Source organism: Ceratina calcarata, unplaced genomic scaffold (assembly GCF_001652005.2).
Source record: "Ceratina calcarata isolate Rehan_Ccalc_2016 unplaced genomic scaffold, ASM165200v1 scaffold368.2, whole genome shotgun sequence".
Taxonomy (NCBI): domain Eukaryota; kingdom Metazoa; phylum Arthropoda; class Insecta; order Hymenoptera; family Apidae; genus Ceratina; species Ceratina calcarata.
In genome coordinates, this window is record NW_017159898.1 from 1,439,539 (window position 1) to 1,456,344 (window position 16,806).

The 16,806-nt window shown below is 38.6% G+C and overlaps 1 protein-coding gene across 7 annotated transcripts in view; it reads right to left on the reverse strand.

Moving 5' to 3' along the window:
• The window catches only part of Hr3 (nuclear hormone receptor 3 ROR-beta), a 92,422-nt gene that overhangs the window by 41,995 nt on the left and 33,621 nt on the right, over window positions 1-16,806 (reverse strand). For 2 of the 7 annotated variants that reach the window (XM_026814161.1, XM_026814159.1), the window contains exon 2: window positions 15,279-16,485. The exons of the other annotated variants lie outside the window; for them this stretch is intronic. In XM_026814161.1, the coding sequence (XP_026669962.1) occupies window positions 15,279-15,402 (124 nt within the window). In that variant the 5' untranslated portion in view covers window positions 15,403-16,485. The remainder of the gene's footprint in view (window positions 1-15,278; window positions 16,486-16,806) is intronic. 7 annotated transcript variants of the gene reach the window in all.

Here is a 16,806-nt window from a genome sequence, read left to right on the forward strand (position 1 = left end):
TCCACTTTAACGAAAGTATTTAAGGAATAAATCATACTCCCTCTGTATTGAAATGATTGTTCTATTTGCATAAATTATTTCATACACCATGTTAAACCTATTCTATCATTAATTTCAAAGCGTAAGCATAATTAAACTTGACAGAACTATATAAAAATGATAAGTATTTATTTACGAAAATTACGATTATTTTATACAATTAACAAGCGCACAGGACGTTGTATTACATACTACTTACTTTTTATGATGATTAATCGTACTGTCTTTGCATATACATATGTACAAGAAGAAGAAGGGACCATTTATAGATTACAGTCATGTATAATCATTCAGAGTTTATGTGCTAAAAAAAAGCAGGGAAGTGTTTGAATTAGAGATATGCTTTCTATAATGTTTGTAATTATAAGAATCGATATAAGTTGCACGAACAAATATGTTTCTGCTACCAGAAATTTCCTAAATTCAATTCGTTAATTATAGCTTGTGTTCTATCTCTCGGAAATTAATTAATTCATAGAGAACGTTCTGTAATAATGCACCGTAACTATTCGCCTTTAATCACCTTAATGCTTTGTTAGCTCTGTGCGAACAGCATGAGACGACAGTTACATAGTGTGCATATCTAAATTTGAAGAAAATAGGTTTGAACAAGTCTAGCATTCAAATACACATTATTCATACTCGCACTATCGTTCTATTATTATGAAACAAACTGTTCCTAGCAAGAAGTAGGTACATATTTCTCATAGCAGGATAAGAACCAGGCGATCAATCATTTTTTTTTTCAACTATAGAAGAATTTGTTTGCAGAAGGTTAATTTCTCCTTGATTCATTTAACCTGGCGATCAACTCGTTCATATTCTATCTAAGATATAAAAATCATCCACGGAGTTCGTTGTAATATATACTTGACCTACATTAAAGAAGATTTGCGGCACAAAGGAAATGCAAATTCTCGTATTCGCGATTACGTCACGCCTGTATTTTCTGTCGCGGGAAATCGCGCGTTTTCGCCGCGAGTTTTCCTCGATCGCGTTGCGCGCAGCCGGCGACGCTTGTTTACGCGAGATCCGACTATCGCATTCATGCAGGATGCGATTACGTAAAATACGACCCTCTCTCTTTTACAGCGTGACGCCGCGCGGCGCGCTGGAAAGCGCGAAGTTCGCGTACTCGAGCGCGAAATCGCGCGGTTCGTTGCGCCGTGCCGCGACGAAACCCGCAGCGTCGCGACGCGGCTGTCGGGTAAACACCACGATCGATCTCTTCCACCCTGCCCTGCCCTACCCTTCCATGCCCTGCCCTGACGTGCCCAACCCAAGTAGCCTAAGCGGGATGATCTACAGAAAAGTTTCTACCCTGTTTCACTTTTCTCTTTCTCCCCCGATTTCGTGACACGGTCCCGCGACAGGAAATTCCTGGGGAAACTAACGGGTTGTCCTTATAATTATACAGAACATTAACGTATTACCGACGTGAGTTCTCTGTTATGTAATGTGCATGAATGCGATTCCGTTCGAAAGGGTTAATTTCACGAGTTTGTAAAATATATTATGGCACGATTGGTAAATACAGTTTTTATGGCCAGTTAAGGTGCAGAAGTTTTTATGAAGTATTTACGAATTTAAATGTCAGATTTGAAAAGTTTAATGTATAGAATATATGAAGGTAATTCAATCGGAAGTGACAGTGGTATCGCAATCGTATTTCTTCAAACATCGTTAAACAAACATACAATAGATACCATAAGAGGATTCTCGCGTTATTTATTAAAAGCTCGGTAAGGTTTTACCGTTTTATTACCGACGACACTACTGTGTATATCTGTTATGTTCATTGCTATTAAATTTATAAAACCATCCTGTAACATATCTGAAATAAAGTCATCATTAATATTTCCACAAGAGCCTTATTCTCTTGTTCATTTCCCACAGTTTTAGGATGACCTCGCTAAAAATACCAGGAAACCGTTAGAGCAACGCCACCAAGCATTATTCTAACTTTACAATTCGTGTCGGAACGCGGCGACGCAGACCTTAATGATCACGGTTGTATGGTGATCACGTCATAGCAAGAGTCAAGTCATAGTCATAGCCGTCAGACTCGCCTTACGCAATCTTATCGTTCGTCTAGAGCTCACAATGCCCTCAGTTCCTTTGTCTTTTTCCACATTCGGTCATTTTCAAAGGTACATACGCTCCGTTATGAAATATTACAGCCGCGAGAAGTGCCTTGCGAACATATGTTTCGTACAATTTCGAGACTCCTCAACTTTTCGCGGAGAAAAAGTTTCTCCACGCTTTCTCTCCGTTCAAAGAGGATTCTCCAAATCGTGCGCTTTCCAACGAAAAAAATTCACAGTATGGGTTCGCTCGTGAATCGCGATCGGTCAATAAAAATCGAACCTTTCACCGGCTCTACTCGAAATATACACTGGAGAAAAATTCTAGAAGATACGGTCAGACTGAGTAACTTGCGAAATCTCGGTGACAGAAACTCGCGTTCTGTGCGGACAACGCTGCTACGTTTTCAATGGTCGCGAGCAAACAACCAGAACTGAAGGACGAAAAAGATCACTTGAAAATCTCGCCGACGCCTGCGTAACTCCATTACATCCGATTCCTTCTCTTCATATTTATCACACTTTTATTGTGTTCCATACTATTAGTACACACATCCTTTCTGCAAATTGTTACAATGAAATATTCAAAATTTCTATACCTCTCTCTGAAGAATTATATGCTTTTCATAAAAACTAGCACAAAATCATTTCAACAGGAAAAGAGAACGAGATAATAGGTGAAAAGTAGAAAGAAGCAAGACATCTCAAGTATTCAAATGCAATTGATTGCTCGAACACAAGTGCGAATTTGTAATTTACGGCGCATGTAACGCGAAATGCAGTTTTTAGCATTCATTTGTGAGAATCCATGGCCTTTGAGAGTCGAGATCGTATTTCGTGCGAACCGTTTAATAATACCGACATTTTACTGATTGCGTTAACATGTTCACTCTTTTCACATGAAGAATTCAAAATATCCGCTCGTTAAGCTCCACTCCCAAGGTTCCATGCATATTTTAAACATAATAATTTACGGTTTACTTTAATAGCATCATATATTCACCGTAATTTTCGGCTAACTTGTAACGGGTTTTGTTTATGCGTTAATACCATTCCTTTTATGCATTGGGAATTGATTTAAAAAAATAATTTGTGGACTCATTAGCGAATCGAATTGAACGCGCAGGTCGCTAATGAGTCTAACGACTCAGCACGCGTATAAACGCGTTCGAATGGACACATCTAAATTGGTAACGAGTGTGACGAGCCAAGAGTGCCGTTTTTGTGATGCTGCCCTACATCGAATGGCAACGTGGCAATGGGCCGACTCGGGAATCACCGGTCGATAATCTTTCTTCCTATCAGTACCTTCCTGCTTCGCTTAAATATTGAGCTTTCTTCGCGATAACGCGCTACGATTGCCATTTCAATCTGTCGAACACTTCATCACTAACCACGTGGTGGTCTACTTCTTGTGAGTCACCTGTTAAAGCGTACACGATAATGAATTGTAAAGAGGATCTAGTGGTTCAATTTTAATTGTTTAACTATGAATGTATACGTTTATGTAGAGAATTATATATAACTGTTAAGTTACTAGACAGTAATGGTAAAGTGACTGATCGTCAATGGTAGTGATATAAAGTATGGACTAAAGTTTATTAATCAATAACATTAATATAATGGTATTACAAGTAATAAAATTTGCTTATCATTTCTATTCTGTTTCTTTTAAAAACTAAACAAGATAAGCGAGAAACTGATTTTTTTTTATTACTGCATCAAGATTTCTACCAAATGTTCTGTAGTTTCATGTTAACAAATGACCGACAACTTTTGAAAATTATTTTGTACATTTATAAAAAATTGAACTCTATACTATTTATCTTTATTTAAGATTTGCTATCATATGTCTTGCTATGTATAGGCACATAGGAAACGATATCCCTTGTATTAAAGACGATCTCGAGGTGCACAGGGTGAAAACATAATCGCAAGTCCACCGGCTCGACCCGAAAATGATTCGACGATATCGAGATATCCCGCTTTAAGGAGATTCAGCACTGTTCCCGGCATCCAGGCGCGTGCACTTACGTATCCTAGCAATTTCCTCGCCAATGAAAGGAAGCGATGTGCGTCAAACTTGTTTTTCAGTTTTGCGTATCGGGAATTAATGCCGATTAAGTAACCTATCATTAATGGTGTACCGAGCTATTGCGTGCGTTCCACGTAGCCAAGGTACCGTTCGGCATTCGCTGGGAATGCGTTCCCTGGGAACATCGATATGGAATTCGTGGACACCGGCTCTATAGAGATTTCATCAATACTAACGATGAATGATAAAGCGATATGACAATTAGAAAATTTTCGTAAAAAATGCTTGGGCTGAGCATCTCTCATTTTCTAAAGCCATTTCTTTAATTTTGTTGTTAATTATTTTTGTTTCTACTCGTGGACATAAAAAAGAAGTATTAATGTGAATTTTGAATAAACTGAATTATACAGGATCTCTTTGGAGAATTTATGATGGAGAAATGGGGTACATTAGTATGTACATAATCAGAATACGGCAGTACACATAATTCATTATACGAGAATAACGCGCGGCGGTAAAGTGAAGAATTAATGAGTTTAAAATTGAATCGAGAATAATTCATAATATTATAATTATACATTGATGTCGTTAGGTAACTGGGAGTAAATATATATTTGTGTGTGTGTGTGTCTGTTTAAGGAAAGACATTTTATCGTAACGCGTCTTATGATATAGTAAGTATTATTTGAAACATGTTTTTAATCGAGGCAAATAATTACGCGCGAAACTTCGAAATGGACAAGAACCTGGATATAAATTACACAATTCATAAGTTTAAATACTCTAGCCATCGTTAAAATTTTCTGTTCGAAATATAATTAAAATATATTCTGTACGAAATGTATTGAACCTCCATTGGCAACCTTATTAGTATTAACAACGTCTGCACACTGGATGGTTTATGTTCGTGCATGTTTTATTTTTAAACTTTTGTGTTTTATGAAATTTCCAAAAATCCTTCGACACTTTCCAAAGTTTCTAAAATATCACCCAATATTTTTTATTGTTATTTTTTTAAACAAAACAAAAATACGTGCAACCAGGAAACATGACGAACAGCCTAAGTCGAAAACGACTTAGTATGCAGACGGAGGGTTGAAATATATTGCGCGAAAATGAAGAATGCTACAACGTATAACGTCCAAATGGAGTTGAAGTAATATACTGACTTCCGCAAACGTTTTAATCAATGTACTAATATTTTGTTGGAATTGTATTACACATAGGAAACGATATCCCTTGTATTAAAGACGATCTCGAGGTGCACAGGGTGAAAACATAATCGCAAGTCCACCGGCTCGACCCGAAAATGATTCGACGATATCGAGATATCCCGCTTTAAGGAGATTCAGCACTGTTCCCGGCATCCAGGCGCGTGCACTTACGTATCCTAGCAATTTCCTCGCCAATGAAAGGAAGCGATGTGCGTCAAACTTGTTTTTCAGTTTTGCGTATCGGGAATTAATGCCGATTAAGTAACCTATCATTAATGGTGTACCGAGCTATTGCGTGCGTTCCACGTAGCCAAGGTACCGTTCGGCATTCGCTGGGAATGCGTTCCCTGGGAACATCGATATGGAATTCGTGGACACCGGCTCTATAGAGATTTCATCAATACTAACGATGAATGATAAAGCGATATGACAATTAGAAAATTTTCGTAAAAAATGCTTGGGCTGAGCATCTCTCATTTTCTAAAGCCATTTCTTTAATTTTGTTGTTAATTATTTTTGTTTCTACTCGTGGACATAAAAAAGAAGTATTAATGTGAATTTTGAATAAACTGAATTATACAGGATCTCTTTGGAGAATTTATGATGGAGAAATGGGGTACATTAGTATGTACATAATCAGAATACGGCAGTACACATAATTCATTATACGAGAATAACGCGCGGCGGTAAAGTGAAGAATTAATGAGTTTAAAATTGAATCGAGAATAATTCATAATATTATAATTATACATTGATGTCGTTAGGTAACTGGGAGTAAATATATATTTGTGTGTGTGTGTGTCTGTTTAAGGAAAGACATTTTATCGTAACGCGTCTTATGATATAGTAAGTATTATTTGAAACATGTTTTTAATCGAGGCAAATAATTACGCGCGAAACTTCGAAATGGACAAGAACCTGGATATAAATTACACAATTCATAAGTTTAAATACTCTAGCCATCGTTAAAATTTTCTGTTCGAAATATAATTAAAATATATTCTGTACGAAATGTATTGAACCTCCATTGGCAACCTTATTAGTATTAACAACGTCTGCACACTGGATGGTTTATGTTCGTGCATGTTTTATTTTTAAACTTTTGTGTTTTATGAAATTTCCAAAAATCCTTCGACACTTTCCAAAGTTTCTAAAATATCACCCAATATTTTTTATTGTTATTTTTTTAAACAAAACAAAAATACGTGTGACCAGGAAACATGAAGGACAGCCTAAGTCGAAAACGACTTAGTATGCAGACGGAGGGTTGAAATATATTGCGCGAAAATGAAGAATGCTACAACGTATAACGTCCAAATGGAGTTGAAGTAATATACTGACTTCCGCAAACGTTTTAATCAATGTACTAATATTTTGTTGGAATTGTATTTAGCGTTGCATAATTGGTCACGATACATTAAGCATGATATAATCTAGCTACAACAGCACTTTAACATTTTTTAAAACGACCAGCAAAGTACTTAATATTTGATATCAAACCGGGTGTATTTATAAATACACATCGTATGATAACAACATGCTATTACATCTTCAAGTTCCGATCTGTCGAATCATCTATTCGCATTCGTTTCATTGTTCAATTATCTCAGTCGTTTATGTACATACGTCTCTCTCTCGGTCTCTCCTTCTTTCTCGGTTTTTATCTGTTACGAAACAAACAACGTTCGCGGCGCATGCAAGTCGCTGCATTAGCGCCGAAGACAATGAATCTGCGAGATCAATATACCAATCGAGCCGAGTTAAGAAAGGAACTCCAAATAAATTCACCCTTTAATTTCATGGCCATGCTATTATACGTACATTCAATAATTTCACTTTTTCCGAAGGTCAAAAGTTTTCCGCAATAAAAAAAAAAAAGAAGGAAGAAACGCTTGAAGCTCGGCTGCGTATCGATCCGTCTGTCCTCGCGTCAATCTGCTTTTCCATTCCCAGTGAAACATCCAATCTGTTGAAATTCTCGCCTCGTTAAAGTTGCATCGGGCGAACAAGGCATGTCCATAAAGAAGGCAACAAGAAAGAAACGGACAATAACAAAAAAGCAGAGAAGCTGTAGATGTATACGAATCATAAGAGAAAAGAAACGCAAGACGAAGAAAGAAGCTCGACTATTGTCCGTCGTTTCCACGACAAAGCTCGCGCTCTCGAACGATGAGAAAACGTTGCACGTGCGAACCGTATCGACGTCTGCGCGGCGGAACAACCTAGCATACGTCAACGATGACGACGACGCCGAAAGCACGATCACGACGGCTACAACTACGACTACGACAACGAGAACGACGACGATGATATTGTCGTCGTCGTCGTCGTCGCCGGCGTGGTTGGCGACGCGAGGTGAGCTTCGAGTTGCACGGGCGCGCGGCTATCGATCTGGAAACCCACGCTTCCATTTCTCCGTTGCCGCACCTCACCCTTATGCAACTGCAGCTGCACCAGCACTAGCACCAGCATCAGCACCAGCATCAGCACCAGTAGCAGCACCAGCAGTAGCAGTAGTATTAGCAGTAGCAGCTTCGCGACCCAACCCTCATAGCCCTGGTAGTTTAGCCCCTATCCTGTTCGTATCTTCTCGTTGACTCTCTCTGTCACATATCTGTCTCTCTCACTCACTTTTAACATAGTCGTTTCTGTCTATCCAACTTTCATCTTTATTTCTCGTATCCGTCATCCTTCTCCCTTTCGCACGTTCCTCGTACCTAGTATTTCCTTTTGCACTCTTTGCCTCTTTTTCGTCTCCCTTTCGCTACTTCCAACATTCTGATTATTTTTTTCTTCGGCGCTCCGTTCTATACCGCCTGTGCCTATAGAGCGCACGTTTTAAAGGGTAGGTGTTCCTCTTTCTTTTCTTCGGCCACCCCCAACCCTCTTTCTCCTCCGCGCGGCTCGCGCGCTGCTTAGCCCTGCTACCTCTGCCCCGCGTTCGCTCCGATTCTTTCGTTCGTTCCCGCTCTTTCTTTCTGTTTTCAAGCGTATTCCGGCTCAGGCGCGCACCCCGAGTTCCAGTTATGTGAATAATGAAGGGCTTAGAAGTCGAATAATTAATATCTCTTTAAGCAGCATCATTGAACGAATCTCCGGGTCTCTGGCGCATTTGTTTTAATGGACCGTCTTCGCAGAGACGTTTCAGTCTTCCGTTATAAATGATTAAGAGATGATTAACCGTGGCAGAATGTTCTACGAATTTTACAGTGCGCTCGTGTATGTGACTTCTCGCGTTTTCAGAGAGTTTCCTTCTCTTTTTTTCTAGTTGTCGTTTCTTTATTTGTGAAAACAATAGTTATGCTAGAAATGCATGGGTAAAAATATTTGATACTAATGAATACGTATTCATTGTTGTTGTTACGCACAAATATACTGAACTAAAAGAATAAGCTTGTTTTATGAAAACATGAACATTCACACAGACAGCGGAAATCACATTGATGTAGGCTTATTACTACACATACCAGTAAATATAATATTACTAAATGTTAAATATATTTATTTTATTTCTTGTATGACCCTGAAGACTATAATGTACAGCATGGTTGAACTTATCTTAATGTTTGCTCGTTATATGATGTAAAAAAATTTGTAGCATTTCATTTAAAAAAGATGACGGTCACCTGTTTCTAGAAAAATGTTAGAAATGGACAAAATTTAGATACGTCAGGATATTGCTAGTAAAATATACTACAACTTCCTTCTCTTCTTTTTGTAATATTGACCGTTTACGAAAAAAAACGATGGTCGAAATTACCGCAAACACCCTGTACACATATATTAACGTTTTGTTGTAATTGCTTTTTATGCATTTTTAAATTATTTGGATTTATAAGTTCCTTTCATAATGCTGCGTATTTTCTTGAAGATAGTCTCGCGATAGAGCTCTTAACCCAACGGTTCTATCGTCTAAAGACATTTACCTACTTGCAGTAGTTGTACCTATTACTATAATCTTATCGTATCGCCACGTCTATAAGGTCGATGATCTTTGAATGACGTGAAGCATACATAGATACGTGCACCGGCACCGGAGCTGGATTATATTGTAATAACTTTTCTACATGCATAATTGTGTGGCAGTCATTGACAATCTGTGACTGTGACCGCAGCTATTATGATTTTATGTTGAACACAACACTCATTCGTATTAGTTCATTTGTATTAAACAAAAATGGATTTTAAAATACCTAAATACGTAAATTCAGCATTTTCAATTATAAATATTATTCATGTCATACAATCCATAAATACAATATTATCATTCAGACTTTATTTTAGCATCGTTGTTAGGTACAAGCTCGTTCGGCAAACTAGTAAAAAATTCGATGGGAACCAAACGGCAAGTGTGATTATAGTGTTGAAATAAGTATGAATCGGAGAATGATCACGATAAAACGATAGATATATATCGAACCCGTCCAACAACGGCTCTGAAAAAACACCATGCCACTGCAGCGCTGTTCACGAGAGGATGAATTACCCTGGTTGAACTATGATTTGGCATTGAACGCTAATTTGGCTTTCACTTGTACAAAAATACGTACTAGGAACTTCAGCGATAATAACAAAATACATAAAATATTCATCCACGTAATGCAGCGAAAAAATACCCCCATTCAATTAAATTAGACATGATTTCTCTAAAAATTCTGAGTGATTGAAATAATTTTCTCTACTTAAATAGTTACTACTAAGAGATGAGTACTTAAGTAGTACTTAAGTAGTGGATAATGCTAATTATTTTGGCATTCGGCATATTTCTAGTATTTAGAATGTTTTTTATGAATACTATTCACTTGTGTATCGGTATGAGTTTGAATTTATTATTTTAGAATAATTTTTCATACTATCTGCGATTTATAAGCTTACAATTTTTAGCTTTAATTATTTGGTTCAACTTACGAATATTTATATAAATTACGTTAAAAGGATCCCAAGTTGAAATCTCTTTTATACCCTTTCTTCTCGTGCCACCATTTTTATTCAAGACATTTGGGGATTAACGAATAAAAGGAAAGAACTAAAAAGAATTCACATAAAATACGGTTTTTCGATTTTGTCTGTAGTTCTGAAAAAGAGCGAACTCTTTTTCTTTCAAATTTCAATTTTCCGCACTTATAATCCATAAACGATGCAAGACTGGCAATTATTGTCACAGATAATAGTAAGGATAAGAGTAGCTTGCGAAACGAGCGTAATTTATTTCTGCGAGCAAAATTACTTAATTTCCTGAAGGTCGTGGATGAAATGACAACGCTCAAAATGTTAGCTTAAATCCTCAAAAATAACCTTCCCGCAAGTACTTGTCATAAATTATCCCAACGAAGTCTCCACTTTTTTCGTAATTGTTCCTACGGCCGGAACAACACGTAAGGAATGTGCGGCCTAGTTTTTAAGAGTCCCCGATATTTGAAACATTGTGTTTATCAAAGAACGGATATATGGTAAGTAGAGATACCTGTGGCCGACGATTGCCGGTGGACGCGCGAAGAGTTCTGGCGAGCTTTGTTACACATTGAAGGGATTCGTGACGCGGCCGGTATTCGAAGTCGTGGTGACGTTTAACACATTATATTATATTAAGAGTATTTTAAGGATCTGACCACGGAGTAGGGAAGGAAACGAGACCTTCTGGTAAGAGGACTGTAAAGAACAGCACGGCACTTACTCCAGAATCACTAGACGAGTAATTACGAAATCTAACACATAACAAAAATGAATCTTATGTTTATGTGAAACTCTACGCCTACTACAGCGTATTTGTAGCACGAGCCTATTATGCCAATCGGTTGTGTGTGACTATTTATTGCTAGAGGCCTGGGTCATAACCACTGTGCAGGGTCGGGGTCAGCTTTCTCTGATAAGGCCCGAAAACTTTCTTAAGAACGGTAGCCTCTTCCCTGCTTAAGAATAAAAGAATACACGTCCTCCCAAGTCGTAATAAAAGATTATGTTCAATAAGTTTCTTTTATTAACTTATTTCCAATATTAATAGTTCTAATTCAATGGCAATTTATAAAGCAGGAACTGTATTAACAATCGTTCGAACTGAATAAAATACATGGACATCCACCTGAATGCGAATGTATGATCACAGTGGGAAAAGGAGTGTTAAACATAGTAATTATATTTAGTATAAATATATAGGAAATCACAAAGCCTTGCGGAATAAACACTTTCTTCACGGCGATACGACGACGCGACGTAACGACGTTAGAATCGTCGTTGCTATAAATTTGCTATCGCTATCGGTTGCTCTTCTCGAATCAAATGACATGTGGAAAGTTCACGACTATTTTATTTTATTAACTATCGACGGTCTGACTAATGCCATGAAATTATTGCTCTGATCAAAGGTTCCTCTACTGCGTAGGCAATGTGCAAGTTTTACTGTACGTCTAACGACTCAGTATGATCGATCGTTTTCTGATTTATCTATTACATTTTAATACCACTTGACTAATTAATGATTTCTTTTTAAACAAAGTGGATTATTCTATTATATTTCGTAGTTCCTACGTAACGTTGTAAAAGTTCGACGCATTAAACAGATTGGATGTTTTCGAAGTTCCGTCGTTAAGGGACGAAACTGTCAATCAGACGGCGTGACAGTGTACGCCGGAGAATATGAAAATTGCATTAACTTACATTATCGGAATTCTGTTTGTTACATGCCTCAATCTCCGAGCAAACCGTCGCACGTTTTGCAGATAAACACTTTCGTGGGAGGCATAAAATATTTCCGATAGTCGCGTATTCAGGATAATTTGCGGCTGCATAATTAACCACGAATTACTTCAATATTATATGAACGTAGTAAGTGGGACAGCATGGATGTATTTTATTTTTCTCTTAAATACCGTAAATTTGAGCAAATCCGAAATCCGAGTGAACGAGTTTAATTAGTCTATAATCTACGGAAAGCAGTAGCAGTAGTGACTATCGTTGCACGAACTTCGTTTCACGTCGTCGCGAAGGCTGGACGACGATACTATATGTATAGTCGCGACGCGACGTTACGGGCGTTCTTCTTACGAAGCCTTTGCGCAACTCACTCTTACGTGGGTACTTTCGCTTTGCATAATTTACTCGCCGCGTTTCGATCGCGTATTCGTATTCGGGACGGCTATGACTCTCGCGACATCGACCACTTGTTTTTGAAACCGTTCCCTTCCCGTTTTCTTCGGTTATATAGGGTGTTCGGCAACTGGTACGAAAAATTTTAAGAGCTGATTTAAGAAACCAAAATAAGATAAAAGTTAAGAATACAAAAATTATGAGGCTATATGTTTTAGTTCTAAGCTATTAACAATTGGCCTTATCGATGCTGGTTCTCAGGTATAACGTGCTTTGTATTTTTGGGACCACCGCTTGCACAGTGACTGATCACATTGATTCGTCAGTGAATTCGTCATGAATTTGATTTTTTCGCCATACTCGTGCAAACTAAAATTGCATGTACCCTTATTACGAGGCACAGATATACATATGTATATGAACGATGAAACGCTTGATTTCTTATGGTCTCATTGACTGCGAAAGATAATTCGCATGAATGAATTCATGTTCACTGTAACGCGTCCTAGAACTCCATAGTTCCCGCAGGAGCTTTCACACTACAAAGTTTGATTAGCGATCGTCATAGTACTCTGAGTTCGCGGAAATGGCTTCTCTGTACATCGCATCAACACTAAACGTTTATTGTTTCAGCCCGATTGGTTGAATAAAAGGCTTAACGAGGCGACTGACAATTGTATTCCATTCTGGAGTTGAATTAAAAATCATTTCTTTAAAATGTCTAGTTTGTTAAAACTGGTTATAAGTTAAGTTACTACTTATAAATGGAATAGAGTAAGATGTAAATATAACGAGAATTCGCAGTCATTTTCAGGAACGATTTTGAAAAAATCAATTTGCGGCATTGTATGAACAGTTTTGAAATGTTTCGAGGCATTCCCATTGCTAGATTCTAAACGAATTCACTCCTTCCTTTAAACTGTTAGTAGATAAAAGAATTCTTCTTTAATGATGATCATTATAACACTAAATGTGTACCACAAATGTACTAGAAATGACAGAATTTAGATCCCATCCTGTTCTGAATTTCAGAATATGTCAAACGTTCATAAGTCAATTGTATTTAAAGTTGTATAAACCCATACAAATATAGGTTTCCACGTTATTCACCGAAATCGACGATCCCGCAAAGCTCCAGTAATGACCGTTTGCCGTATACAACGTTTGCGAATCGATACATATTTACGCACAGGTATCACCGTTATCTGATTGGCCAATCATTTCGGAAGCTACATCAATCACATCAAACCAATGTTTGAGATCAATTCAAGCAATCTTGCGCGATAACAGGATTGAATAATCGACAGGGTGTTCCGCGTTTATGGGATCATTTGGTCGCGTTCATCAGCCATCAAAGCTGAAACGTCGTCGTCACCACCATTAAGCAAATTTCGAACGATTGTACGACGCCCGCGATTACGTAATACGTAATGCCTAGGTACATTTCGCCATGTAACGAAGTTAATTCGCAAAAGTATTGTGTAAATAATATACGTACAGTCGCGTTTCAATGTATCTCTTCGAAGCCGGATTCTCCGCAAATTTCACCGTGAAACTTTCGCGCACAGATTTGTATTTAAATTATGAACGCGTTGCGAATGGAACCCCTGTGACGCAAATGACGACATTCGCAGCGGAATATGAATTAAGAATTTTGTTCTTTTTTAGAACGCTCAGCGCATTGCTAAAATTTATCCGACGAGTTAGCGATCGTTAACCTCTTCGTGTCCGTAATCCGTATAATTATACATTTATTTTGTTCCTAATACATTAATTCATCTAATTGCAAAATCTAAATTCTGCAGAAATACTTCCTTATTAAACGAAGACAATCTAAATAATGTTTGATAATAAAAATAATATGTACGCGAATTATCATAAGTCTCATAAGTCTGCTAAATATCGCTACATGAATTTCTATTCTTACATGGAACTAGATTGAATAGTTAAAGCTGCTGCTTGCGCGGTGAGATTTTCGGTGTCTGACCATGCAGCACTTAATCTACTGCGGGCTAGACACGCGCGGAAGTAAGCGATGGAACGCGCGCAACTCAACTAACGAACATCTGCGAATTCGAGCTCTAGAAGTCAAACTTTGAACATGCGAAAAGTTACATAAATCTAAAGCATAAAGATGCTAAACTTCGATAATCAATTAGCTCCAATTAAGTGAAATAAATACTTTCACGCATAGTAATTGATATTCAATGGAGAGAAATATTCGAAGTTATTATTTAATTATGTAGATTCTAACAAATAAAAGATCTGAGATTGACTAAAATGGTTACGAACAAAATTACAACTTTCTGCTAAATGTAAAATTAACATTCTTTCGTTTAGAGGCATGAATTTCGCAAAACCTGCAGTGAGTGAGAGAGAAGAAAAAATATTTGCTCATCGTCTTATCTCGAGCTTCAATGAAAAATAGGATGGAGGACGTGCTCCGTGATTCCACGAAGTAACTGTTCCTCTTTAGAAACGATGAAAGAAAAACGCGTACGCGCTTTCGCGTATACCGTAGATACGCAGTAGCTAAAATATCAACAAGAGACGTAGAGCGAATTATTCTCCAAAAAACGTTATATAAAATCGGCTCACGGTAACTTCGTGGGGTTCGTTCAACGGTTTTCTGACATGAGTGGAATTAGAAAATTCGTGTTAGGCGATCACGCACCGGTCGTTATTTCATACGCGTGATCGTTTTTTCTTAAATATCGCACAGCCGTCGTGGGAACGCAAAGATTCTACACACGGCCGTTCAGACTTGTATACGCAGACAGACATACGAACGTAGACGCAATGTAACGGAACTTTTTGGTTTACCTTTTATGCTTCCGGACGATGTATGAGGCGTCTGCGGTGCGTGCGAGGTCAGAGGTAACGGCGAGCCCGAGGAGGTCGCGGAGTGTTCCAACTTGGAACTCACCGCGCTCCACATCTCGAACATGTTGAACGCCGTGGTGATGGCCTTTCGTCTCTTCCAGGCTGCTACAATTGTAGATCACCCGGCGCCCTTTACCAACTCGGCGTAACATCCGCTGCGGCGCGCCGCGACGCCACCCGAAAGGACGTCTTCGTCGGGTCTCGACCGTGTTTCAGGGTGATTCCTATTTCGAAGTTCCGGCTCGGTTCACTTATCACACGAATATTCGCCTCTTGTGCAGTGTCGATTGCCGTTCTATTAATCTACGTATTTATCGTACACGTTGTACTATGCACCACCACGTTACCGTTACAGCTAGATTCTTACTCAGAATTGATATTATCACGAGAATTCCACTTCGTAACGTTGTACTCTTCCTTCTTTTCTAATCCACGATTATTCGGTTATACAATTTAGCATCGTTTCCATTAACGGTGTTTCGATTGCTTCACGTTGAATATTGTCGAATCGATGTCGAGTGATCGTTAGCAAAACTATCTTTTTGTAACACTTCTTTAATCTGCTACTTTTCCTACCGATTATTTACTAAGCTCGATATTTTCTTTTTATGCACTTTACGAACCGGCACTAGAACCCGTTTTTTTTTTCTAACTTAACACTTGCTATGCGTATGTATATATATATATATAATGCGTGTATATGTATATATATATATATATATATATATAGATGTATCACTTCCGGTATCGTCAACCGATTTTAAGCGTACAACAACGACACGCGTCCTCTCCCTCTTTTCGCCGGTATTACGTTAACACGGTGCCGGTCGTCATCGTCCGCTTCCGTCTCCACCTCCTCTTCCGCCTCCTCCACGCCACCCCGACTCGCCCTACGCCACTGCGTGACACGATTTACCGTGTATCACCTCTCTTCTACTCTTATTAGTATCGTCAGCACCTTGGCTAATGAACGTCCCGTCGGACTGTGCGTCGGCCAGCCTCAATCGCCACGAAGTCGGAGCACGCCAAGCCGACTGGTCGTGGTCGTCGATGTTGCGATCGTGTCCTTTGATTTCGTCGACGCCTTCGTTGCTGGCAACTCGCGTGACATGGCGCCACGGGCGTCTCACGTTCGAGGATCGTCGATCTGCAAACAATCTCGTCAGCGTGCTTCGTTAACTCTTTCGCTGGCCATCGTTCCGCTCGGTAACGTTCGAACTTTTTTTAGTCGTAGAAACTACCCTTCCCAAAGGGTTTTTGAGGGTCGTTACATCAAATACAATTTTCTGTACAAAAACGGAAAGATGATTGGAGTCGAGGAAGTAGAACAATTATACGAGCCACGTGTACGAAACGTAAAAAGAGAGTCACGCGAAAAGAAAAGTGAGAGGTGTAAGAGGATAGGATAAACCAGAGGTGACACGCACGTGTTTCGAGATGGGTATCGTGTTCGGTAGGTTGTCGTGTT